Raw genomic sequence first — 26593 nt, forward strand, 5'->3', positions numbered from 1 at the left:
TTAGTTCATGAACAATGACAAAATGACGGCGTCTTGGTTATGTAAAATATAATTAAGACATGTTGGTATGGTCTACTTGGAAGACTTTTGTTAAAACAAATTGAAACTGAGAAGCTAATAAACGGAAATCAGCCGAGCTAATAGAACAGAATCGTGTGGTTACCAAAAGTGTACATCTTATCATCTGAAGGTAATAAATAACCTAATGCGCTTGCTAGATTTCATTGGACGTTGCATCACGACACAGGTGTTCAATATTGTCGATTGATGAGATGCTGACGGCATTTTGTCATGTTGGGGTTAGGTAGAAAAGCGTTTACCACGCGGAACAAACTCCACTTAAAAGGATATTGGACTGAGGTAAGTACTGACACTTTCACGTGTTTTTCTAATTGGGATGCCTTAATGATTGAATGCAATTCAATTAACTGCCCGGGTAGCCTACGACTTCGAATTACATCATAGACACACACTTAAATGGGTGTGCTGTAAAATATAGTTAATATTTTGGAACTCCACAGTGTATCAATGTATTTACTAGTTAGTCCTATAGTCGACAGAAACAGCTGCGTCTCCACTTCGTCAATGTGCCATATGACTAGAGCCGAAGTATTTGTTTATGTTGTGGCATTTATGGAATAAACACGTAAAACCTAAGGTCGTAGCCTAAGATGGCTTCAGAGATTTCACATTTTAGTCTTGATTGGCAGACTTGCCATCATGAAACACCTTTTTAAACGAATTTGTTTTCTACAGGATGATTTGCATAATATAAAGATGGAACCAAACGCATCCAAACTGTCCGACCTTCAAGCCAAACCAGGATCATCTGCACAGTATGAGTTATGAAATCAACTTATAACTGTGCTCTCAACATTTATTTTAACACAATGACAAAGTCTTCTGTTTTTTCACAGGGATAATCTGAAGCATGTCGGTGGGGCGAATGTGTCTGACCCTGAACCACCAGTACAGAGTGAGAGTGAGATTCAGGCTGGCCTTCGCTCTCGCATGGAACAAAAAAGAAGGTGTCTATGAAATCTCATTATTAATTGCAGGGACGTAGGTTTGTTTTCTAATGTGGTTGGGACCTGCGCAGGTTAAATATAAGTTTCTTAATAATACGTAGGGGGGATAGATTTTCAGTTTTCAAAAAGTGGGTCCCGTCCCATGTAATAATGAAACCCATGCCCCTAATTTAATCGATCTATTCCAATATTGCATTTGTATTCTTGGATGTCTAGTCTACAGTCATCCTATTACAATGAATACATTTTTGTCTTTCATACCTCAGGTTACAAATCCGAATTTGTTGTCAGCGCTTGCATGACCTTTTGCCTTTTGTCAATGGTCGGTTGGACACAGCATCTACTCTTGAGCTAACTGCCAAATACATGAGCTACCTCAAGCAGACACTCTCCAAGGACATGTTGTCTAAGGTACTGTGTGTTTGTTTCTATAAAAACAGTAGCTTGGGACGATCTTCTTTGGTGTTATGCTTTAATGCACTCCTGGTATATCTGTCACACTCAGGGAGAACCATAAAGAAAACAAATTACCACCAAAAACCTCATTGTTTGACTTCAGATAATGCGATTGATACTGTATGTTGTCTTAACTCCAGTTATACTGTACCATAACACCCTCTTTTTGTGTCCAGGTGGATAAATCCTTAGAAAAGAATAGGAAAGGTACATGGAATAAAAAAGCACCTAAGACACGGTAACCAATATAAACAGCTTTTTCCTCACAGATTAAATGAGAGATTGGGAGTAAATGGCATCATGCAGATTTGTCATCCACAGCAAAACTTGCAGGCTCAGGAGGAGCCTATCATTAACCCTAAGCCCAAAGAGAGCAAAGCCTGTCGGCAGAAAGAACTCTGATGGTACAGGATGATGCATTTTACATAACATAAACATTCAGATCTCTACTATTTAATAATAATCATTATAATTAAAATAATGTGGTAACTTTTTCAGATCTCGTTGCCGCTCATGCATTAGAGCCATACATGTACAGACACATTCAGCCAAGGAACTCTGAAGCTCATCAGCCAAATATCACAGTTATTAATCCTCTGATGAGAGATATGGAGACTTCTCAATTTGTGACTCCAACTGGAATCCCTGCCAGGCCAGTACTGTTGGATGAGTCTACTGTTCCACGTGGACAAATGCTACCAGTATGCCAAAATCTATGTACTGCTCCATCATTTAAGTCAATGGAAAATAATTATAAGATGTTCCCTCCAGCATTTTTACACCCCACAGCTGGCCTGGTTACATCAATAATGGAAAGTCAGATGTTCAAACCTGAAATGAAACAAGGTCCTGAAGTGGCTGTGTCTAGTGGTGTCCGATGCAGCATGCACCACTCAAGCCCTGTCCCATCAAGGATCTTTAACCATATCCCGATGACCCCAGATCAATCATGGTTTGTGAATTGGACGTCCCCCAGTTTGCTATCTGAGAACCAGACCCTTCAAGCATCATCACTTGGCTTGAATGAAACATGTCCGCAAGCAGATGGACTCAGCCAGCACCATGTCCCACCACCACTTTTTGAGGATGGAACACCATCCATCTTAAACTCAGCAGCCTCCCCATGGGCAGACCACTCTGCAAAAGATTCACACTACTGTGATCCCCCACCTTCTCTATCAAGCTCATGCTTGGCCATGAGTACCTTGAGCAGTAACCCAATGACATACAGTCCACAGTCTTTTGCCGCATCCATTTGGTTTGATCCAACAAAGTTGGATATAATGGACACTCCATTCAAAACTGATGTTGCCCCCAACATAGTTTTTTCTCCTTAGAATTCCACAGGTGTCAGGTGAGTTCTGCTAACTTCAAGTATCAAGTTCATGCTCCTTACAATCGCAGCAAGTAAGGATACTCCAGCTGTACATTCTGTACTTCCGTCTTTCATTTAATGCCTTGAGGGATACAGTAGCACAGACAGTTCATATAACCGTGTCTCACATGGATGCATTGTTATGCAGTTGTAGTGGACTTTAAGTGATTCTGTTGTGTACTGGCCACTTTAGATCTCTTCCTGAATGACTGTTCCATCTAATGACTCAGGGGCCTGACGGAATGAAGTCTGATCTGTCTTGTACCACAAAACAAGAGGAGAAACGTCAGACAAATGAGCCTATATGGAAATGCTATCTCTCAATGGCATGCTGTTTTACTTTTGTTCTGTCAGTTGTACTTGTCTCTTTTCCTTTTTATATTCTATATATTTACTGCACTCTTAGTGGTGTACAAAGACAATTGTACCTGCTTCATTGATTTTGAGTGAACTGTTGTTTGCCTATTATAACTATGGGTATGAATTAGATACTTCCTCTTCCATTTGAGTGAGTACATGGTAATCTTGTGAGCTGCTTTATTTTTGACATGAAGCACAAGAGGGAATAAATGACTGTCAGCTCTATCTGGGAATCTGTCTCTGTAATAAATTGGCTCTATACAGTTCTAATGCTTTGATGGTTATCTTAGGCTATCGTGCTCATAACTGTTTGCAATGAAGAAAAACGCAGTACGTAAGGATGCTCTTGTAACGTATGGTTGTAGAAATGATGAGGTATGAACGTGTCCTGTCCTAGGGACGGACCATTGTAAATAACTGCAAAGGGGGAGAAACCAACTGCAGCCCTGCCCTCCACGTCTTCCACACAGGGGCACGAAAACAGGGCAACAAAGAGAGACACCGCATGGTTTTATTACTTGTAAGGATATCTGCGATTTATTTCACGCATAACCCGATTGAAGCATTTAATTGGAGGAGCTAATTGCATCTGACGTTCTTAATGGTAAGTAAAATGCATGTGCACCAAAATACGCTAGAAATGCTGTAGGCCATGTCGTGGCATATATTTACAAATGTAACGTTGACCATTATGATTTAAATCATTTCATTTCTGGAAATCGTTCTGTCAGCATGGATTAACAGCTGGCTTTTGTTAGCTATAATAAGGTACAGACTGTTTGGCACTGACTAAATGTAGTTCCTGTAGAGCTAACCAATTGAGCGATCAAATGTGGGGTCCAGATGATTACATATTTAATGTACACTGTATGGTCATTCAAAATGCCTATTCCTAATGTAGCCTACATGCCATTTTTACACAGCAATGGAGCTGGAGCACTTTGATGAACGCGACAAAGCACTACGGTATAACCGTGGGGGCTCCAGGGCGAACGGGCTTCCTAGTCCCACGCACAGCGCGCACTGTAGCCTTTACCGAACCAGAACACTTCAAACACTGAGTTTAGAAAAAAAGGCAAAGAAGGTTCGTTTCTACCGCAACGGAGACCGCTACTTCAAAGGGGTTGTGTACGCGATTTCTCAGGATAGATTCAGGTCCATAGACGCCCTGTTGGCGGACCTCACCCGGTCACTATCCGACAATGTCAATTTGCCCCAGGGGGTCCGTACCATCTACTCAATAGACGGGACAAAGAAAATTACTAGTATGGTCGAACTTGTAGAAGGTGAGTAGCCTATACCATGTGCCCTATATTGTATAATTTGGAAGTTAGGAAGACTTATTGTTAAGTCTGTTTGCATATTATATAAATTGTCTCAACATTTTCTCATTGAAAAATGTTCTTCCCTCTTTCTTTGCTATTGCAGGAGAAAGCTATGTATGTGGGTCCATTGAGCCCTACAAGATGCTGGATTACACTAAAAATGTTAACCCCAATTGGTCTGTCGGGGCTAAGACAGCTGTGGGAGTCTGTGCTCCCACCTTTTTGGGTAGTGCCAAAGCTGGATCATTAGAAGCCAGGGAGAGTAAAGACTTTATTCGACCCAAACTGGTGACCATTGTTCGCAGTGGTGTGAAACCTCGTAAGGCTGTACGCATTTTGCTCAACAAGAAGACAGCACACTCCTTTGACCAGGTCCTGACTGACATCACAGAGGCAATCAAGCTGGACTCTGGGGTTGTCAAGAGGTTGTACACTGTTGATGGGAAACTGGTAGGTGAAACACTTTTTATGAACCAACTATGCCCCATCACGGGTTGAGTAGAGTACTTGTACTTCACATACACAACTCCAACTCTAAGAAAACATATGGTTCCACACCTGTTTCTTTACAATGCAAGAGTATACACGTTTTACCTCAGTTGGTATTTACCAACTGAGGTTCATACAAGGGCCTTTATTAATTCTTAATTAATCCGTTTCTTTGTTAAAATATGAAGATATTTGGTCTAGACACAGATTTGAACCTGTAAGTATACATTTAGTTTTTTGAGACTCAAAAAACTAAATGTCATAAAACAAACTAAAGAGTCATAAAACCAAATTGTTTGTATTCTGCAGTCTAAATTTATAGGTTGAATTCATGAATCAAGATTGCATCCTTCTAATGTGTGCCCTGGTTACAGTAAGGCTGCATGTGTGGCAGTGCCAGAACTGCTCTGACTTTGATCTGAGCTGTTACTTATTGATTTAGCCTCTTTTTATAGTTAATTTGGCTGATATAACCCTGATTGGGTACCTTCTATCCTGTATTCCACCAGCCTAAGTGAGACTATTAAGTATGTTCCCAGACATAAATCGTCAGGGTAAACTACAGCATACAACAATATGCCATAGCCAGTTAGTCTAGTTAGCATCGAAAACAAAATGGTGGACATGACATGCATCCTTCTAATAGGTTACTATGATTTTTTTAAACTTGCCTCAAGTACTCGTATCTAATAGCTTATGTTAGAAAAGCGTCAATCTTTGATTAAAGCATGTGCTTGAGTTACCACAACGACCCTGGAAAGACATTCAGAATAGTTTGACTTGGATTCTTATTATCTTCGAACAAATGCTTTATGAATGTGTTGTTCTTGTCTAGAAAGAGCAAACGTTGTGTTGGGATGTAAAATTGAAAAATTGCTGTGCCTTGTTATTGTCTTGTCTTCCTCGCTTGGTGCCATTACCAAAAAAAGACCTGTAGGCTTATACATTTATTTTTTGTTTCTATGGTGATGGGGTTGCCCCTGCTGGTTGCTAAGGAACCGCCTCTGCAGCAGAGTGATGCAGTAATAATAGTCACAACTGTATAGTTGAGAAGAGTGTACAGCTTACACTGTCTTACTGCTACCACATGATTCCAAAATGGTGCAAGACACTCAATGCTGTAGCAGTACCATACTAGTAATGCTGTAACAGTACATTACTAGTACTGTTCTTGCCATACCATACTAGTGACGCTTGTGTATCTGATTATCAATCTGGCAAAGAATAGCTGGCCATGCTGAGTTATCATGTCTAAAAAGAGCTTGACTTCACAGAATATCAGTGACAGACACATATACAGAGTACTGCATCATAGAACAAACTATGGGACACAAGGTTCTGTTCCATATGACAGTGCTGACTTGCAATTATTTATGTCTGGAACCACGGCTTGCTGCTGGCACCAATTTCTCTTTTGGTGGCATGAGTTACAAATTAATTTACCCATACCATATGCATGCATTACATTCGGAATATCCACTTGCTTCGAAAAGCGGTGTACTGTTCAACCTGTTTCAAACAGTATAACTTTATCCTTTAAGGTGTATGAAGTCCTTACATTACCATTTTCAATCATTCTGATCTACCAACAAACGACAGTATGTTGATCTCAGTATGTTGTACATCTTAAGACTGCATGTTGTCAACTACTGTAATTGATCACTAGCAGTGAGTAAGGGAAGGATAAGATTAGGGTTAGTGTGGTGTGGCCACTGCAATGTGGCTGTTGAACCTCCTAGACCTTTTTCCACGGAGACATAGTCTGTATCCTTACACATCCCCTGAACCAATAGTGAGTTTTGTAAATGTAGTGTCCTTAAAAGGAAAACACATTATTCATAACCGCCCAGCAACATCTAATGTGCAACTTCTTTCAAGAGACAAAACACCTCATAAATGATGAAAGAGCTCTCTGACACAGCCTTGAATATAGTCATTCACGCCGTTCTGTCCACAACTGATGTAGGTAGCTAAGCCATGTTTATGTGCTTGACAATACTACTGTCTTCACAATGAAGATCCTGAGATTCAATTAGAGAACCAGTTCCTGTCTGTGTTTGCCTACTAATTGTCTTGTCTTCTGTCTCTGAGCTCTTTGTGTACAGGCAGGACATGAGACAGCAGGAGCTTTTAGTCATCTCTCCAGGCACACTTTTGTTAAGCTTAGCAATTAAGCATTTTGGAGAGAAGGTCAGGGCTGCATCAGCATCTTCATTTATTCAACATGCCACTTCCATGGCGCATAGCTCTCTTTCTCTTCCCTCAGCGATAAAATCATAGAATGTTACAGCTACTGCTGGGCCTCACCCAGTCTCAGGGGATGGCAGCCATCTTTGTGTCTGCTGGAGATGTTTTCAAAGGAAAGGGTTACCTCTGTGATGTCATATAGGGGACGTGTGTTTACCCATTGCAATGTATGGTGTATGATACACTCTCACTTTCTCATAAAAAATAGTAGCTTCCAATCATTGTAGTTGTACTGACACATACTTTAGATCTGCTTGTATATGACTTCTCATTCACAGTTTCATACATTGCAAATAACTTTTGGTTAACTTCAGCAGTTAACTCGTGTGTATTCTTGTTAAATACCTTCTTCTGTACCTTGTATCTTTTCTGTTTTAGTAATATGTCATGTTTGCCATTATATTATAGGTGACCTGCCTGCAGGATTTCTTCGGAGAAGATGATATCTTTATTGCCTGTGGACCAGAGAAGTTCCGCTACCAGGATGACTTCCTATTGGATGAAAGTGGTAAGATAATGTTAAGTGTGGTGATGTTAGTCAAAATACAAACCATGTTACAAATGTTGGATAATAATGGCAAACCAGTATCTGGTTCTGAAAACATAAAATTGAGATCTATGTAAATTGTTCCTCAGAGAGTTTTTTGAGAGTGTGGTGGTGCCTCATGTCTCGTCATGACTCAGTCTTCCCTCCTCCTGATGGGCCCTCACTGTGCCCTGCCTCCATGTGCCCTGCCTCCATGTACCCAACCTCAATGTGCCCTACCTCTGTGTCCTGCCTCCTGTTCTAGGGTAGTGTAGTCGAGATGATATTCCCAAACCATCTCAGCACTGTGGTTTAGAGTTAAATGGTTCCACATTTGTAAAGTAATAGATCTATCTGAGGCTACACAAATCTGCCTCTCCAAGTAAGTCTCATCATACTGTAGTAACACAAATACAAAGGCTCTTAGGTAGTACAGTCGTGCAGTACTTGTGTTCCCAAGCTTAGTAAGTGCTTGTCTGTCCAGACTGCAGGGTGGTGAAGTCCACCTCATACGGCCGGCTGTCCTCTCTGCATGGCCGGCGCTCCCCCAGAGGTGGGGAGCGCCGTCGGAGCAAGTCCCCCGCTTCCACCAGCTCTGGTAAGACTGTGTGTGCGTGTGCGTGCGCGTGTGCGTGTAACGGTATCTGTAAAACTAGGATCAATGGTGAAACAAGGGTGACTGTTGCCTGAGTGCCTCAGATAGTTGTAGAGCTGGACAAATAAATCAATGATTATTGTATGCTATTGATGCTCTGCAACAGGGTTATCTGCAGAAGTGGAAAGAGTGCACAGGTACATTAGTTCAATACACTGCCCAAGTAGTCAGATACACTTTGCACAGAGTTGTTATTATGAGGCACAGCATCTAGACTACTCAGTTGCACTGCTTAATGTAGGGGACGGAGTTAGATGTAGGTGTAAGCTGTGATGAAGTGTGCAGTAGACAGTAGAAAAGTAATGCCAAGCAATGCCATTTAAAAGGTCTGCCTGCCAGGAATCCTGGCATCCTTGTCAGGTTTCCTTTATCATAATGGGCTGTTGTGTTTTATGGATGTTTACTTAATTGAACAACTTAAAACATCTACTTAAACTTCAATATATATATTTACTTTTTTTTTTTTAAACGTTTTAAGGACAATATGTTGAATTGCATTGATAATGAGCCTATACGATAAAGTAGAGAGGACACACTTTTGCTCATGTGTTTCACCTCATTACGCTGTAGCTAATGGGACTGCTGGCAGTCAGCTGTCCACTCCTCGATCAGGGAAGTCTCCCAGCCACTCCCCACCCAGCCCAATCAGTCTCAGGAGACGACGGGTGAGTAAACTGACACATCTAAATGGACTGTACTGTAGAGGGGATGTGACCAACATGCAGAATCTCTCTTTGTCTTACTTCTCCAGGGATCCCAGCACAGTGGCTCCTCCCTCTCTCTGGCCTCCACCAAGGTGTGCAGCTCTATGGATGAGGCAGACGGCGCTGGCAGTGAAGGTGAGGAAGATGAACATCAGCTACCGGGCTCTGTATAAGTCAAGCATCTATAATGTGTTTTGTCCTGTCTTTGGATGTTCAGCTGAGCTGATGGAGGAGATCCCCCCAGTTCCTCCTTCCATAACAGAGAGGTACAAGGTGGGCAGGACCATAGGGGATGGCAACTTTGCTGTGGTCCGTGAGTGTGTGGAGAGGGCTACAGGCAGAGAGTTCGCTCTGAAGATCATCAACAAAGGCAAATGCAGAGGAAAGGTACAGTTCGGGCTGCTCCAACTTAAACCTAATTGGTGAATAAAATAGAGACCATGCTCCTTGACCGATATGGCGAAAGTACACAAATCCTTCACTCAACTAGAAGTACAGATCCTCATGTTTAAAAAGACTGTGTAAAAGTTGAAGTACTGACTACACTTTTTCACCACCAATCATGGTACCAAATACAGATTAAAACTGAAAATGTAAGAAGTACAAGATATTTTTGAAAAATCTTAAGGAGTGAGAGTAAAAAAAAGAAATAATAAAAAGTCCGAAAAATAAATAGGGAGGTTGTGAACTGATACCAGAAAAATCTACTCAAGTACAGTAACGAAGTATTTGTACTTTGTTACATCCCAACTCTGCTCCCTGATGACATGAATATTGTTATAGACTTTTAACATCTGATTTTGCAGATGCAGGGAGGTCTAAGACTGTTCAGTGTTTGACTGTTTTTCCTGTTGTTGACCTAGGAGCACATGATCCAGAATGAGGTGTCTATTCTCCGCCGTGTGAAACACCCCAATATTGTACTGCTGGTTGAGGAAATGGACACCTACAGTGAGCTCTATCTTATTATGGAGTTGGTTAAGGTACTGTCCAAAAACAGAACTTCAGTAAGATATAAAATATGTGACTTAAGCTGTGAAGTGTAATAGCTGCACTTTGATAGAATGCAGTGTTTTATGATGGGTAGGACACACTTCTGTTTGACTCCAAAATATTAAATATAAATGTTCATAATAAATGTTTAATGTGTAACTTTGTTGTATACAATAACCTTTGGAGCTAGCCTTTCAATCATGAACATTAACTCAGTCCAGAGGTGTAATGTCTATCTGTGTCCACAGGGGGGCGACCTCTTTGATGCCATCACTTCCTCCAGTAAGTACACAGAGCGAGACGCCAGTGGAATGTTGTACAACCTGGCTAGTGCCATCAAATACTTGCACAACCTCAACATTGTCCACAGAGACATCAAGCCAGAAAACTTGCTGGTAAGTGTGACCTTTAATGGCATGGTCCTATCTACTGTCAAGGAAAATGGACAGATGCACAGTTGTTTGAATAGTGTAACTCATAGTTTTACTTACCGTCCTAGTCCTATTTGATCTCATGTCGTACTCTACTGTGTTTAATCCAGGTTTATGAGCACCAAGATGGAAGTAAGTCTCTGAAACTTGGAGACTTTGGCTTGGCCACCCTGGTGGAGGGGCCTCTTTTCAACATTTGTGGGACTCCTACATATGTAGCACCAGAGATAATTGCTGAAAAAGGGTAACTCAGAGACTCATGTAATAGTTTGAGAGAAACTCAGTTCTGGTTACACCCTGATAAAACGAGTTTTTTGTGATTCTAATCTGTTTTCATTTCCAACAAAAGATATGGGATGAAGATTGACATCTGGGCAGCTGGTGTCATCACCTATATATTGCTGTGTGGCTTTCCACCATTTTGTGGGTTTGTACACATCATTAATTGAACTGTTAGAATAGTTAGATTTGTAACTACTCATAGACTGATTCCAATTCAATTCACAGACTCCTGTCTCCTTGTGGCCAGATATAATAATGCATAACCATGCATCTTTCTTAAACTAAAATACGTATGATACCTACATGTATAATGTTGAGAACCTAAACCATAATACCATAGATCATAGTGATATGACTATTATTCATAATTATATTCCTAGTAAATCTGCATTCTGTACATTTATCAGCAGCACTGAGGATCAAGAAGCTCTCTTTGAGGAGATTCTCTTGGGTCAGCTAGATTTCCCTGTACCACACTGGGACTATGTTTCTGACACTGCTAAGGTTTGTGAGCTTGTTTACTTACAAAGGACCTATGCTTGACCTACGTCCATACAACTTCCAGTTAAACCTGTCTGGTTGTGTGTTCAGGAGCTGATTCAAGCGATGCTGCTTGTGGATGCGGAGAGAAGATACACAGCAATGCAGGTGCTGGAACATCCCTGGGTCAATGTGAGTTATTTCAATATCACTCATTTCATGAACAACAATTCACACCACCTCATTAAGTGTATGCGATTACAGCAGCCTTAAGCAGAGGAGTGTGATGTACTGAGGAATATTCAGTACGTCTCTGGAATGTTCTTATACAAGCTCTGCTTGTGTTTCAGGATGATGGTTGGGCAGGGAATGAGCACCACCTGTCTGTAGCGGGGAAGATCAAGAAGCACTTCAACACTGGACCAAAAGCTAGTAGCACCACGGCCGGAGTTTCTGTTATCACAGTAAGGTTCTGCATGTCACGTACGCACACTCAAACACACTCAGCACTATCTGAATACTGGTTGTAAAGCCTAAAACCCTTTGTCCCTTTGCTGGAAGTTGTTGAATGTTGTTTTGCTGTGTTGCCCTTTCAGACCACCGCCCTTGATAAGGAGAGGCAGGTTCTCCAACGACGACACCACCAGGAAGTGATTACCGTCCCTCACACTCCGCACAGCAGCTTCACCAGTGCCAGCCCCTCCTGTGGTACCAAAATCTCCCCCATTGTCAGTCCTGCCCACAGAGCCAGTCCTGCCCACAGAGCCAGTCCCACCCTATCCCCCGCTGAGTTCACTTCTGAATCAGAGGATTACTCTCCCAGTTCAGCTGAAACCATTCGCTCACCAACCTCCCCCTTCTAGCCCGCCAACCTCTCCCTAGTCCATCAGCCTCCCCCTTTTATCTTCCCTTCTTCTGCCTTCTATTCTCCTTCCCTCCCCCTTCTATCTTCCCTTCTATTCTCCTTCCCTCCCCCTTCTATCTTCCCTTCTATTCTCCTTCCCTCCCCCTTCTATCTTCCCTTCTATTCTCCTTCCCTCCCCCTTCTATCTTCCCTTCTATTCTCCTTCCCTCCCCCTTCTATCTTCCCTTCTATTCTCCTTCCCTCCCCCTTCTATCTTCCCTTCTATTCTCCTTCCCTCCCCCTTCTATCTTCCCTTCTATTCTCCTTCCCTCCCCCTTCTATCTTCCCTTCTATACTCCTTCCCTCCCTCCTCTAGCTTCCCACCCACCCTTTCCTAGCCCTTCATCATCCTCCTTCCAGCCCACCACAATGTTGAAGCTAGAAGAGAAACAATGTGTTTTCAAGCACAACAATGAAGGTATTACAGCACATTCCTATGGTCCAAGTATTCTTTCAGGACCCCTACATTACTTATTTACTCACAGTTATCCTTAGTCTTCAGACTTTGTTATGGGTTCTGTGACAAGCTCTTTTGAAGTGACAACCCAGCCATTCCAAAGCCTTATTTCTGTACAGGGTTTTAGCTCACCGACACCCTCTGTGGTGTATACATGGTAGAGCCACAGGAGTTGTTAAAGAATTTTAAAAAATGATTGAAAACCATATATCTTGGAGTAGTGAAATTCAAGCAGCATGTGCAGATCAAAAATCTTCCAGGTTACTTGGTGGTACTTCAGAATTTCTGCAAAAGCAAATGAGCAATTTTTGTATTTTCATGTGAATGTAAGCATTTAGTCCTACCAACATTTTAACTAACTCACAGCACAATTAACAACACCAGGGTAATTCAAATCGTATGGGTAATAGTATGGGTTGAATGTGCTTTTGTCCTTTACTGGTACTTGTGTATACACCCTACACAGTTAACAGAGGCATCCTTATGCTACCCAGACACGCTGCTGTACTATGTCAGTATTTGACTGCTGTACCAATGCTATAATACATGTTTGCTAAATCTGTCCTGAATGGAGGAAACTGTACTCCTTGTTTTGAACAGTTGGTAGTGGTTCAGTTGAATGTCTTTAGTAGTGGTGCAGCTACACATAGCTGCCCGGGCACACATGGGTTAAGTGCAATTAGGTGTGACGTCCAGAAAGCACACTGCCATGCCACTGGAAGCAGAACATACAGTAGACACAGAAGATAACTGTTAATCATCAAGAAACTCCACATTAAGAATGTATACAGTATTAATGGTCACTGGATTGCAGTTTAAATATATGTATTATATCTGATGGAATAGGCCTCTGATCTGAAGTAAAAGCATGTGGGTGCTTTTGTGTTCTGAATTGGCCATTATGGTTGGTAGCAGTAATACACTGATGACTGTTGGTTTATTTATTAGCAGCTAGGTTGGGATTGATTGTACTAAACTTGATTGATTTATATTTATTGCTGAACATGGCAAATGTTTGAGTGTTTTTTGCCTGGCCAACCCTATGTTGTTATAGGGGCACAATTGAGCAGTTCCAGCGTGCTTCCAGTACGTCAACTCTCTAGTTATTTGAGATGATTGACAAACGTTCCTGACCTGTATAGTCCAGTCATGTCTTCTAAAAAGCTGTTTTATTGGTCATCCATCTACTAATCAAAAATGAATTTTGTCCAATCTATCCGAAGGTTTGAATGTCGTAATATAACCTGCATGTGTACTGTGCTATTTGCTATGGTCCTCTACAGTCCTATTACAGCTGCATTTAACTGATGTCTCCCCTGTTTTATGGTGTTCATGTATTCATTGTTATTGCAGTTTAAGTACTTGTCCTTTTTACTTACTACAGCCAAAGTAAGATGTAAATATGTATTTTAAAGATACCTCATCACTCAACAGGTCCCTTCTTACAGTGCTCACAGGCAGATAAGCCTTGATCATTGTAATTATGGTACAGTAAGTTTACAGTTTGAGGTGTGTCCCAAATAAGCACAAGTAAAGTATATCATTATTATGCTGTGTGACGTTTGCTCTGGGAGGACAGGTTTATTTTCTTTTTAAAACTAAAACAGGGTTCCTGCAGGTTTCAGTAAGTCAAATTTAAGACCTTTTAAGACATTTTAAGACCATAAAGATTTAAATTTAAGACCTACACGACGCATTACCAAAAAAATATTAAAATAAAATATATTCTGAAAAAATATTTTTATTTTAATGAATTCAGTCATTGAAAAAGCATGTATTTAATTTACAGATAAAGCAATCACATTAGTAACCTAATTGAATATTTTAAGTTTGCAGTGAGCCTCGTACCTGGAGCTGGGTAGCGCTTGTGACCAACAGTGGAAATCGCTGTGATCTAGCAATGTGTCGTTGAAAGTAGTCTACTTTCCCATTTTCCACACGTAGCCAAACTTAACAAAATCTGAGGAGACGCAGACGTATTTCGCGGGCAGGTATTGCATTTATCACGGATAAATACGGATTGTAGTTTTATCACCGTGTACGTACCAACACCAATATCCCTCAGAAAGAACTACAACACACCAAACCAACGTTCTGAGGGCAGTGTAGCAAAGACTGACACCACCCCTGCTCCTGGGCTGGGATTTGCCTTTTATCAGTTTTATTTATAAGTCGAGTTTTATTTATAAGTCAAAGAGCAAAAATGGAGGTGTAAGAAGATCCTTCAGTCAGATTTAAACACAAGACCCCTCACACAGTAGCCCACATCCTTAACCACTGAGCTATCAGGGATCATAACAAACTCTACTCAACATTTAAATTTGACATTGAACTATCTAATTGTAACAACCTGCAGAGTTGGGGTGTCAGAAAACCAGATGAAGCAGGGCTCCCCTGTTAGCTCACTGGGTCAGTGTGCATGCTCTGAAAGCTGGGGCAGTACCGCAACAACCTGAGTTCAAATCCAGCCTTCACCCTTTTCTGTATGTCTTCCTCCCTCTCCATTCTTTTCCTGTCACACTTCAATCAATTGTCCAATACAGCATGTCAAACACAATCCACATCTCAATAAACTGAGGGAAATAAACACACAACAACTTGAGTCCTTTAAAACTTTTTTTTAGACCCGACTAAATGAAATTTAAGACCTCGGATGAAAATCTGGCAATTTTTAAGACGTAAAAAGGACTTAAATTTAAAGTTCCGAGTTTTTGACTTTTTAAGATCCCGTGGGAACCCTGTCAAATGATTTGACAAAAAATGATTGTCTGCTGCACAAATTTGCCTCAAGTCCTACAGGGGAAAATCTGCGGTGCACAGGTGACGAATGTTTATTGCTGTAAGACATGAACTATGTGCAATTATCCTATGTCCTACAGTATATACTGTATATTTCAAGTGCACATTGTTAAACAATGACTGAATGCTAGCACTTTTCTGTTATTCAATCATGTAAAATTGCCACAGTTATAGCAGTCAAATATCGTGTGTCTAGTAATTCTTGAGTCTTGTCATTTAAGTCAGAGACCCTTAACTGCTTGAACAAAACAGTCAGTAGATGGCAGTGTAAACTAATATAATATACAGGATGCAGGACTAAAGAAGAGCATCCAAAAGGTAGCCAGTTTACATCATTTTATTATAAATACAAGAAAAAGAAAAATTATTTTATTTTACAATTATCAAGTTTATATATTGGCATAAGTTAATGTTTATCAGCTCCAAACAAATACCTCATCTTCAATTGCATTACTGTATATGCAAAACAAATGAAGAGTGAATTGTTAACTTATAAAATCATACAGTAGTATTTGTCAACAAAATATATTACAAATAATTAAAATGTGTTGCCAAATGTCCACTTAAATCATTAGGAAAATTATTTCTGTCAGACTCTAAAATAACCTTATCTCAAATTTCATATTGCACATTATTTAGCAAAAAGATGTTGACCTATATAGTAGGCTTAACGCTGTAGTTCCTTGATTGCAGTTATGGCCCCACAGCTATGTCCCCAGATACACAGCTATACCAACCCACCAAGACATGAACATGTAGTCCAGAAATGGTTGCATATTTTCTTTTTTTAATGATTTATACTATTTGCCTTTTTTTCTACTTTTTAACAAATCCTACTTTAATATTTCCTGTATCCAAAAGGTCAGTATTCCTACAGTGTAACCTGTTTATCTTGGGGGTTAAGCCTTACAAACTCATGATATAGCTTGTTCTTACCATTGGGTAGATTTAGTGTCACATTGGTCTCACGAGTCCATAGGCTACTCCAGATACAAACTGATGTATATAGTATTTAGTTCTAAAACTGGGTATATGAACTGATATTGTTAGGTCACATGATATTCAATGAAGTTTCTGGTGCATGGTTCTAACAGAGCCTTCTGTGAAGTACAAACAAATGCATTTTCAGTTAATGTAATCTGGATCTGTTGTTACAATGATTTCAACAAGAATTTGATCATACAATTAAAATGAAATTAATGAATTGAGAGAAAAATATGTATCAACTTTTCACAAGTTATTTGAAAATCTCACAAAGCCTATGGTTTAATGGGTGTAAATTGTGAAACAAATAATTCACAGTGAAAATATTTCACACACTGACTGAAAAAGTCCTTCCAGACACTGAAACATCATGAAATTAACGTAGTCTTTTTTGACACATAACACGTTAGACCACTGTATGCATGGTGGCTGATGAGTCACTTACCAACAAAATAAGAGACACATACTTTTAGACATGTTCTCACAAAATATGTTTACAGTGGTATATTTAAATTTTTGAGCAATTTGGAAAGAAAATAAACAATATTGTCCTCATATGCACATCTTTCCTTCTGTAGAAAAGAGTCCCAAGATGTGTATCCTGCATACAAATGTTGTATAAATGTTAGTAAATGACAGTTTACTTTATTTGTATTTTACAGAGATGAAAATAGGACCTAGGTTTGAATAAAATATTACTTTTATGTTAGTTTTTTTTTCTTCTTCTGAATGGATACTGAACTCTCTCCTCCTGTCATCTTATGTAATTTCCATCCAAGCATTATAATACCGGAAGTGGAGCTCTGTTTCCATCCAGGTGTTATGATACAGGAAGTGGAGTCAAGTCTCTCCTGGAGAGAGAAAAGCATCCACCTGCTTAACAAACCTATGGTCATGTGCATCAGCTGGTGCTAATACATCACATACAGTAAAGGAAAACCAAGAAAAGTCAGGCTACTGCCCAGCAATAGCAGTCTAGATGCTCCAACCAGTCACATGACTCATCTACCTCCCACCACCTCCTCTCCAGCTTAGCTGTGTCTCAGGTAACCAGGTGTCTGTGTCCTGTCAGACCACCGTTGTATCCGTGGGTTCTGCTGGCTCCCAACCTGCTCAACCTTAGTACTTGTTCTGATGCTCGTAGCACCAGCTTTCAGTACCTGTTCTGGTGTTCGTAGTGCCAGCGGTTAAAGTCGATGTTGAACGCCACGATGCTGCCAGATGCCATACCTGTTATCAGAGTCCTGGAGATGGACAAATGCACACAATTCTAAATAACACATACTACAACAATACTAAGACACATACATACACTTCAGTGTGTATGTTTGTAAAAAAGAAGATCACAAAATGACAGTTGCCTCGCCACTAACATGTTATTTGCAGAACAGAAATTGTGGATGGAGTTAAATTCTAGTATGTGTCAGGGGACCCCTGGTAAGTAGAGAAGCAGCTGATCTCACCATGTCACCCTCTATATACTACTGCACCCCCAGGCTCCTTCAGTCACAATGAAACCTAGAGCACAGCAACCATGAGGACAACCAGCGGGTTAAGAACATGCTGGGGCTGGGGCGGAGACTGGGGCTGGGACTGAGATGGAGCTGGGGCTGGTACAAATGTCAGGGTCAAGTGGCAGAGGACTTGTGGGTGTGAAGTATTGCAGCACTCAAACCTGCTATGATTCAACCCCACAGCCCCTACGGAACATGAAACATCTCAATCATGTTGCTGCTTCTGGTGGGGGGTGAAGATTTCAGACGACACATTTGGACTATGCTGCATTACTGCGTGTGAGTATGTGTGTCATTGGTTAAGCGTGTGTGCCATTGTTATGTATGGCTCCGAGGCTCGAATCATGCTCATGAAACCTTCCACTGCAATACTGGTGTCTCTATGGCAACCACAGATTCTATTTAAAGAAAAAAAACTCTTGCTGAATGATCCATTTGCCCAAATGTGCACAGACAACCATGAACACAAAGGCTGCACTGGGCTCTGCAACACAACCTACAAACCTTTTACACTATACAGAGATGGGAAGTATTTGTACTTCGTTATCTAGTAGTAATCTACATAGGTTGATTTTTCTGGTACCAGTACTTTACTTCACTTATTTCTCTGACAACTTTTTACTTTCACTCTACATTTTCTACACATATCTGTACTTTCAATTTCTTACATTTTCAAACCAGGCTCATTACTTTAGTTTTAATATGTTCTTGGTGGCATGATCAATATAATTTCTTGTCATTACGTGCCTATTTTTCATTTCCTGGCTACACTGTCATTACACTGTTATGTTGTTTTTACACTGTTGTTACACTGTTACTACACTTATTACACTGTTGTTACACTGTTACTACATGTATTACACAGTTGTTACACTGTTACTACACTTATTACACTGTTGTTACACTGTTACTACACGTATTACACTGTTGTTACACTTATTACACTGTTGTTACACTGTTACTACATTTATTACACAGTTGTTACACTGTTACTACACTTATTAAACTGTTGTTACACTGTTACTACACATATTACACTGTTACACTGTTACTACACTTATTACACTGTTGTTACACTTATTACACTGTTACTACACTTATTACACTGTTATTACACTGTTGTTACACTTAGTACACTGTTGTTACACTGTTACTACACTTATTACACTGTTACTACACTTATTACACTGTTATTACACTTATTACACTTGTTACACTGTTGTTACACTGCTGCAGGATGGGAAGGAAAAACGTAGTTACTGTACTTAAGTAGACTTTTCTGGTATCAGTACTTACTACAGTAATTTTTCAGACAACTTTTTTACTAAAACTCTAAAACAGGTAGTAGTAACGCCTAGTTTTTACTTAAGTATATGTCAGAGCCCATGCGTTTTCCTATTGGCTGACCTTTGGTCATGTGACAGGTCCATGGCACGGATGCCAGCGTCACAGCCTGGGTAGATGTAGAGCTGCTGTAAGTCACAGGCTTGCCACACCTCCACCACACCGTTGTCCCCACCTGTCACCAGGGTCTGTCCGTCACTGCTCAGCAGGATGGCCTACACACCACAGGAAAACATCAGAACACAAGCACACTGGACAGTATGTTGAGTTGAAACATGTACTGGCCAGACTAGGTCTGTGTAGCTCTGTGTAGGTTAGTGCAGGTCTGTGTTAGTGTAGGTCGGTGTTGGTTTGTGTAGGTTAGTGTTGGTTAATGTAGGTCTGTGTTGCCTTGTAGTCTGTATAGGTTGGTGGTCTGTTTAGGTTTGTGTTGGTTAGTGTAGGTGTAGGTAGATGTTTGTATCTGACCCTGATAGAGTCGTTGACCTCCATCTGGGCCAGCAGTTTGCCGTTGATGCTGAAGTTGCAGAAGCGGCCCCTCTCATAGCAGATGACGCAGTGGCCCTCGCTGGACACAGAGATGAGGCGAGGACACAGGCAGGACTCTGGGCCATCTAAGGCTCGTAGCAGGTCCCCTGTGATGGTGTGGACCAGACACGGACCCTCTGCCCATACAACACACACACTTGAGTTCATGTAATATCTCTAAACACTCACTGAATCTAAGGCTATATAATTATAAATATATATTTTGAGAATATCACATAGCATTCCTCTCTGGATTATTGAGGCATGTATATAACGTTTATTGACATCACTGACCTTTCGCACCACTGATGACCAGGCCCAGTTCAGCACACACTGACACACACACCACCTGGTGGTCATGGCCTGTTAGCACAGCGCGCGGTGCCGGGTAGTCACCTGCAACACAAGGCACGGTAATATGTCACTGACGGTGGTGACATATTAAAGTATTTCACTGGTTACAACTCATTGACAGACACACGGGAGACATCTTCTGATCTGGATATCTATGTTTCAAATGACCACACAGGCTTTACTGAGAGGCATGAAGCACACACAATGTGACACACATCTGCTGGCGCTGAGGGTTCTTCTGATTGTCATGTAAATGTCGGGCTCTCCAGCCATGGCAGGAGAGAGTGTCACATGATTGATGATGGGTGGGGGGAGAGGTTAGTGAGGGGGGGGGGGGGGGGCTTCACGGCCCCTGGAGCACACCCCCAGACGGAGATACGCCAGCTGACAAACACCAAGACAACAGAGGCGTCTGTTTTGGTGGGGCGCGTGTCACTCATACCTTGAGGAAACCTGGTATCAAACGGCCCTGCAGTTTAGAAAGTAGGTAGAGAGGATAACAATTGATTGTGCAAAAGCAAATAACTGGCCCATACCAAGCAGAGAGGCATGAATTAACCATTCAGTTTAATAAACTTAATCAGTGGGATCTACAACACAGACACAGGAGCAGCAAGAGGATCAATACAATACTGAAGGGCTGAGCACAGACGCATAGAGACGTCTCCAGAACTTGGGAAAAGGGACTATTGATTTACTTCTGTGTTCCCTGACTTCTGCTGTGTCCACTCTGGTAATCAGTGGATGAAGGATGTTCTAGTGTGGACAGGTGCCAGCCACACCCGTGTGGAGTTTGACTCCCTATCTGGTTCACGTGCAGGCTGAAGGGGGCCGGTCCAGTCAGTGACCTAGTGCATGATGGATGCAGGTGGGTCCCTCAGAGACCCAGACCTGAGCAGGCCTGTCAGTCCCAGCACCACTGCGGAGATGTCTGGACAGGACATGTGTCAGCGGAGGCCTCCAGGGGAACCAGGGGCTAGTGTAGCTCACCTACCGACAAAAGATTCAATCAGGCTGCACTGAAGCCCCCACACACACCCCCAGCCCCTGGGACTCACAGGAGCCAGCTGACAAAATTACCCGGTTTAAAACACCGGTGAGCTGGGCTGGTCCTGAAGGACAGGAGCACAATTGAGCTGGAAGTTGTTTTAATTCTCAGGCATTTGGGACACATGCACGCTTTTGGGGGTGTGGGTGAAATCAATTTCTTGTGCCGGTCACGTCTGTGAGCTGCAGGGCAGACAGCCAGAGGCCGGCTGCATATTCACACAACCTTCAGTCGTCATTGTGGAGGCACAAAACCACCAGAGGGACTAACCTAAAAGACCCTGTAAGGATTTTACTACTGACGATGAGCATTGAAATAGGCTTCAGGGTTATCTGTTTCAAGAGATTGATTAGGTTGAATGCATTCACAGCTTGGCTTACACAGTGGTTGTGCTGTGAGAGATTTTCTTCTCCTGCTCTTTAAGGTTGGTTGCTCATCTACAGTGCTCTGCCGGGTGAATCTTCCTCTCTCCTCACCTTCCTCATCCTCACCCCTCATTGAAACCCACTCCAGCCTGTGGCTTTGGAAGCCCTCTAGTGAACATTTTCTCATTTAAAGTTAACAGAACGTTCATGTAGACTGTATGTTTCTGTTGATTTAATGGGCTGATCTTCACAGTTTAGATCCTCCCTGTGGTTTGTGGAAAGTGTGTTGGAAGCACTATCAGGGTGAATTTCACAGAAAGTGTTTTTCTTCTGCAGTACCACAAGCACTTCTGCCCCCTGCTAATTGGAGGCAACCAAGCTGAAATTCTTAATTAACTGACTGAGCCTCAATACAGTTAATTATAAAATACTCACACCCAGTGTCACTAAATCAGTGGAAACACTCAAGCATCCAACACGTGCCCCCCCAAAAATGGCTTGTCTGTGCAACAACAAGAAACATCTTTTCTTTCTTTTCCCCCTTTGTTAGCTCACGAGAAGCCTCCATTAACTCTGATTGCTGCTCTACATACCCTGATGAATAGTTTTGAAGACAGATAATTAGTGAGACTGAGGGACTAAATGAGAGGAGCACAAAAATATCACACACTGGTGTTAGCTATGTAGAATGAAAAGACATTTGAAGTCCTCCACTTCAAATGTCATTTTCATTTGATGACTTCAAATGAAAGAGAGCCTTTATAGGTCAGTATTATGCCTAGGATGTTCATGCATGCAGGGGTGTGTGTGTGTGTGTGTGTTTGTGCCTCTATGTGTGTGTGTGTGTGTGTACTGTACTGTCACTCACTGTTGTTGGGGTTGTCTCCTATGATGTGGTGCCGCCCGCTCCAGTACCAGAGCAGCAGCGTGGCGTCTCTGGAGCCAGACACGATGTAGCAGTCTCCCCCGATGTAGGACTCGGACCGGGCCAGGCAGGTCACCACGTCCCAGTGCCCAAACACAATCTGCGTCAGCTTGCCTGTGAGGCCATTCGAGAGAGGCAGAAGCACACAGATATGTCTCCAGACCACTGCTGATTACCTTAAACTAAAACCTAAATAAGCACATTTCTGGTCTAGGCTACATATCTTAGACAATTAGATGATGTTGTGAGGGTGCTATAGAACAGGGTGCTGTAAATACGCTGTAACATACCAGTGTCAGTGGAATACACTCTGAAGCTCTTGTCCCAGAAGCCACAGACTAGGACGTATCGGTTGTCGGCAGTAACCACGAAGCAGTGTGTGTTGATCTGGATGCTCTGATCGACCAGGTCGGTGATCTGGCGCTTGTTTGTCCCAGAGTTGCTGGCTGTACACAGCACAGTCATCAACCTACTAATTGTATCTAATTTTCACTGTAATTTTCCGGCTGTCCATTTAGACTACTATTAAGAGTACACTTCCACATCATGACTCCATTAGTTGTGTAAGTCGTGCTATAGGCTAGCTTCCACTGATCCGTCTGTACTCACCAATCAGAGGGTCCATCTCAATAGGCAGGTGATGAGCCTGCTCTAAAGAGTATCCTGGTGCTCCTCTTAGACCTGAACACACACACACATAATAAGATGTCAATGACACACACACACACACACACACACACACACACCTGGAGCACACATAGAGCACACACAGTGCAGACACCCCACACCTGCTCCACTGTCAGAGCCAAGGTTGGTTCATGACCCCTCACAGGCCAGCAGAGCTTTGATACTCCACCGGCAACATTTCAATAAGGTTTGTTGATTTCTTTTTTTAGACTGTCAAAGTGACTGGAACGATTGTGCCCTGGAGAAGGCCTGTGGGGCAAAAACCACCATTTTGTAAGCAGAGCAACATGCCTGAAAAATATGGCAGCCTTATTATCATCATTATTCTTGGAAACGGTACCACATTTTCTTCTCCTCTAACAGGAAAGCGCGGTGCTGCAGCTGTGTTCATTAGCGGTGGCGCGAGCGGGCTGGCTGTGGAGCCGCTGCCCTGAACCTCCAGCCCTGAAACCAAGCTGTGCTCCGGTGACAGATGGGGGAGTGTGAAGAGAATGTGGCACGGTCACAACCTAATTTCCCAGTAACCATGGTGTGGCCTTCTGACCCAGAGGTGAGGCTGGATCCTGGGGAGCTCTGGGGGTAATGGTGTTCGCACATGCCTGAGTTAGGAACATGTGGAAGCACTCACCCTCAGCCTACCTGGGAGAATGTCTCCTGTCTGCTAGCCCTCTGGTACTGTTGGACTGTGTAGGCTGGGGTTGGTATAGGGTGGCCTGTCTCTACTAGCCCTCTGGTAGGACTGTGTAAGCTGGGGTTTGGTGTGAAGTGGTTCTCACAGGGCCACTGCAGTGGTAGCCAGCCAGTGGAGAAGCCCACTGTTGCTTTTTACAAGGGCATGCGTTCTGTGTGAGCGTATGCATTCCTAGCATGTCATGTGTCCCTGACATCCCCTGTTCCCAGTGTTTGAAGAGCGCTGGGGCCACATACCAACGGTGTTGTGCCAGCGGTTGACCGCAAACAGACGGCTGCAGGTGACGGTGACCACGGCCGGGACTGTCAGGTGGGGCAGCGTGTTGGCCGCCACGTGAGTCACCGGGGAGTTGGAGGGAAACTTGAGCACCATGATGACATCCTGCTGCATCTGGTCCTTGAACATGAGGGGACTCTGTGGAAGGAAACACTATTGAGTAGAAGAGAGAACAGAGGGAGTGTGATGATGGATGGAGGAGGAGGACGCCAGGAAGGATGGAAGGAGAGAGGAGGGGAGGGGGTGCGCAGAGGGAACGACATGGGAGGATGTAGAAAAAAGGAGACAGAATGGAGAGAGGCAATTAGTGTGGAGGTTCGAGGGAAAACAAGGTACACACAGAGGAGGGTTGCATGCGCAGGTGTGGAGGAGAGTAGAGAGCCCCCCCCTCCCACTGTGCATTTAGACAGGGGACTGTTGAGACAACGGGTTGGACATGGTGAACTGGGATGGATTAGGCAACACATGGAAGATGATATATACATGTTACTGTGTACATGTATCTGGTAAGCGCAGTAAGCTCGGAGAACAGAATGAGCGTAGAGGAAGCAGCAAATAATTTTCCTTGGAAATAGGACACAGTTCTCCAGCTTTGCAGTCAACTACAAGCTCAGCTGTATAGCCGACTGTTCAGCAGACAACACTATTACATTTACAGCCATACAGTACTAAATAACCAGCACCCTGAGTAGCTGTAACCAAACAGGTACAGTATTTATAATCTTGCTGTACAAAGCTGCTGGAATATGAGACAGAGATACAGAGAGACAGACATAGAAAGGGAGAGAAAGAAATGGAGACAGACAGCGAGAGAGAGCAAGAGAAAGAGAGAGAGCAAGAGAAAGAGAGAGAGAGAGAGAGAGAGAGAGAGAGAGAGAGAGAGAGAGAGAGAGAGAGAGAGAGAGAGAGAGAGAGAGAGAGAGAGAGAGAGAGAAAAAACATAAAAAGAGTGATGGAGAGAGACAGAGAAAGACCAGGAGAGATATACAGACAGAACGAGACAGAAATAAAGAAAGATAGAAAAGAGAGCGATAGAGCGAGAGTGTAACGTGATGAGAAGAGAGTAAGGTGTGGGCTGAGGCGGTGTCTCCACGAGCCCCCAGGCTCCTACTCAGCCATGTGAGGATAATGAGGGATAGGCTGGCCTATTACATGGATTAGACAGAGCAGAGCAGCTTACTGCTGAGGACAGGGAGTATCTGGGCCAGTAGGGAGCACTCTTAGCACTCCTCTGACACAAACACCACACAGCAAGGGTGGCTGCAACTACATTTCTTGTATGTTTGCTTTCCTTTAACAACGTGCACTGTTAAATAAAAAAGAGCACACGTTTGCTGAAAACGGAAATGGATGCCAAGAGTGCAATGGTACCCGTGCACACAAAGATCTCTCTTACACGCTCCCTGTCTCTCTCGCTCTCTCTCTCTGTGTCGGTCTCTCTAATCTTTGTCTCTCGCTCTGTCTCTCTATCTGTGTCTCACTCCAAAAACATCCCCACACGTTGACAGGGACACAGTTGGGAGGATGTTCCCATGGTGCCTGTGTCTCTCACCAGGTGCATGGCCGAACTGCGAGGGGGATGTGGCTCAATAAGCAACTGAGATGGCGTCTGTCCAACGCTCTGGATCTGCGCCTCCATGGCCTGAGGGGAGAGAGAGAGAGAGAGAGAGAGAGAGAGAGAGAGAGAGAGAGAGAGAGAGAGAGAGAGAGAGAGAGAGAGAGAGAGAGAGAGAGAGAGAGAGAGAGAGAGAGAGAGAGAGAGAGAGAGAGAGAGAGAGAGAGAGAGAGAGAGAGAGAGAGGAAGGGAGAAGGAGAGGGCGAAAGAGAGAGAGAGAGGAGCTCCTGTCACAATCAATATGCATCAAAGTGATGGGTCAATGCGTTACTTGACAATGCAAGCAAATCCTAACTCAGCCGTGCCTTGGAGAAGGGAGGGGTGAGGGCTGCCCTCCCAATCCGCCCGGGTGCTCCCCCCTCCCCCCTCAGCCTGCAGAGTCATCCAAGTGTTAGTATCGAAGAGACAAGCCTTTTCCTATTAACATGCTTCAGTTAACCATTCCCATTTTTAGGCGAGAGCCCCCCCCCCCTCCACTGCACAAACGTTAACCTGGAGTGACATGCAGCTAGGACTGCGGCGGGCCGCTCGGCTTTTACATGTTATTGTGCCTGAAACAAAGGGAAAAGAAAACACACAACACACTCACACACGCAAGGGTAAAAAAAAAAGGCAACTTACATAAAAGAGGATTGACTGGGTTTATTATGAAATATGAGTGTGTAAGCTTCTGGTTGGGAAGTGTGATGAGGGAGAAAGAGAAATGTCACGGGGAACAGGTAGGGAGGAGATAACACAAGAGCAACAGAGT

At 42.8% G+C, this 26593-nt stretch overlaps 3 protein-coding genes across 13 annotated transcripts in view; 2 read left to right on the top strand and 1 right to left on the bottom strand.

Annotated features, from left to right (window-relative positions):
• The first annotated feature begins 22 nt into the window (after window positions 1-22).
• On the top strand, window positions 23-3157 carry LOC134028644 (spermatogenesis- and oogenesis-specific basic helix-loop-helix-containing protein 2-like). 5 transcript variants are annotated; one of them, XM_062472296.1, is made up of 8 exons: window positions 226-360; window positions 757-836; window positions 918-1028; window positions 1295-1439; window positions 1661-1722; window positions 1806-1888; window positions 1983-2838; window positions 3053-3157. In XM_062472296.1, the coding sequence occupies exons 1-7, from the start codon at window positions 292-294 to the stop codon at window positions 2819-2821; spliced, it is 1389 nt and encodes a 462-aa protein (XP_062328280.1). In that variant the 5' UTR covers window positions 226-291; the 3' UTR covers window positions 2822-2838; window positions 3053-3157. The 5 variants fall into 5 exon arrangements, 4 of the variants coding, with proteins under 4 accessions (XP_062328283.1, XP_062328280.1, XP_062328279.1 ...); XM_062472299.1 differs by having other exon boundaries at window positions 23-360; window positions 1661-1691; window positions 1983-3157; XM_062472295.1 differs by having other exon boundaries at window positions 228-360; window positions 1983-3157.
• A 495-nt stretch (window positions 3158-3652) lies between these two features.
• dclk1b (doublecortin-like kinase 1b) lies at window positions 3653-15222 on the top strand. 2 transcript variants are annotated; one of them, XM_062472289.1, is made up of 18 exons: window positions 3653-3823; window positions 4143-4505; window positions 4648-4994; window positions 7689-7788; window positions 8291-8404; window positions 9032-9126; window positions 9213-9300; window positions 9383-9552; window positions 10029-10148; window positions 10407-10553; window positions 10700-10833; window positions 10939-11016; window positions 11279-11375; window positions 11463-11543; window positions 11702-11815; window positions 11948-12307; window positions 12584-14703; window positions 14929-15222. In XM_062472289.1, exons 2-16 carry the CDS (start codon window positions 4145-4147, stop codon window positions 12212-12214), a joined length of 2313 nt encoding a protein of 770 aa, XP_062328273.1. In that variant the 5' UTR covers window positions 3653-3823; window positions 4143-4144; the 3' UTR covers window positions 12215-12307; window positions 12584-14703; window positions 14929-15222. The 2 variants fall into 2 exon arrangements, with proteins under 2 accessions (XP_062328273.1, XP_062328274.1); XM_062472290.1 differs by having other exon boundaries at window positions 11282-11375.
• A 610-nt stretch (window positions 15223-15832) lies between these two features.
• The window catches only part of nbeab (neurobeachin b), a 144461-nt gene continuing 133700 nt past the window's right edge, over window positions 15833-26593 (bottom strand). For 5 of the 6 annotated variants that reach the window (XM_062472279.1, XM_062472277.1, XM_062472280.1 and 2 more), the window contains 9 exons: window positions 25780-25869; window positions 24188-24380; window positions 23183-23254; window positions 22864-23019; window positions 22517-22687; window positions 20176-20277; window positions 19822-20018; window positions 19417-19568; window positions 15833-17739 (listed from right to left, as the gene is read on the bottom strand). In XM_062472279.1, coding sequence (XP_062328263.1) covers window positions 17649-17739; window positions 19417-19568; window positions 19822-20018; window positions 20176-20277; window positions 22517-22687; window positions 22864-23019; window positions 23183-23254; window positions 24188-24380; window positions 25780-25869 — 1224 coding nt within the window. In that variant the 3' untranslated portion in view covers window positions 15833-17648. The remainder of the gene's footprint in view (window positions 17740-19416; window positions 19569-19821; window positions 20019-20175; window positions 20278-22516; window positions 22688-22863; window positions 23020-23182; window positions 23255-24187; window positions 24381-25779; window positions 25870-26593) is intronic. The other variant, XM_062472278.1, reaches the window with a different exon arrangement.

The sequence above is a fragment of the Osmerus eperlanus genome, chromosome 11 (genome assembly GCF_963692335.1).
Source record: "Osmerus eperlanus chromosome 11, fOsmEpe2.1, whole genome shotgun sequence".
In the NCBI taxonomy this organism is placed as follows: Eukaryota; Metazoa; Chordata; class Actinopteri; order Osmeriformes; family Osmeridae; genus Osmerus; species Osmerus eperlanus.

Excerpts from the sequence above, each read along its gene's own strand:
- LOC134028644 (XM_062472296.1), top strand. The coding sequence starts at position 292 with ATGTTGGGGTTAGGTAGAAAAGCGTTTACCACGCGGAACAAACTCCAC. Across the intron at positions 837-917 it reads AAACCAGGATCATCTGCACA|GGATAATCTGAAGCATGTCG; the intron begins GTATGAGTTATG and ends GTTTTTTCACAG. Across the intron at positions 1,889-1,982 it reads CGGCAGAAAGAACTCTGATG|ATCTCGTTGCCGCTCATGCA; the intron begins GTACAGGATGAT and ends TAACTTTTTCAG.
- dclk1b (XM_062472289.1), top strand. The coding sequence starts at position 4,145 with ATGGAGCTGGAGCACTTTGATGAACGCGACAAAGCACTACGGTATAAC. Across the intron at positions 10,149-10,406 it reads TTATTATGGAGTTGGTTAAG|GGGGGCGACCTCTTTGATGC; the intron begins GTACTGTCCAAA and ends CTGTGTCCACAG. Across the intron at positions 11,544-11,701 it reads TGGAACATCCCTGGGTCAAT|GATGATGGTTGGGCAGGGAA; the intron begins GTGAGTTATTTC and ends CTTGTGTTTCAG.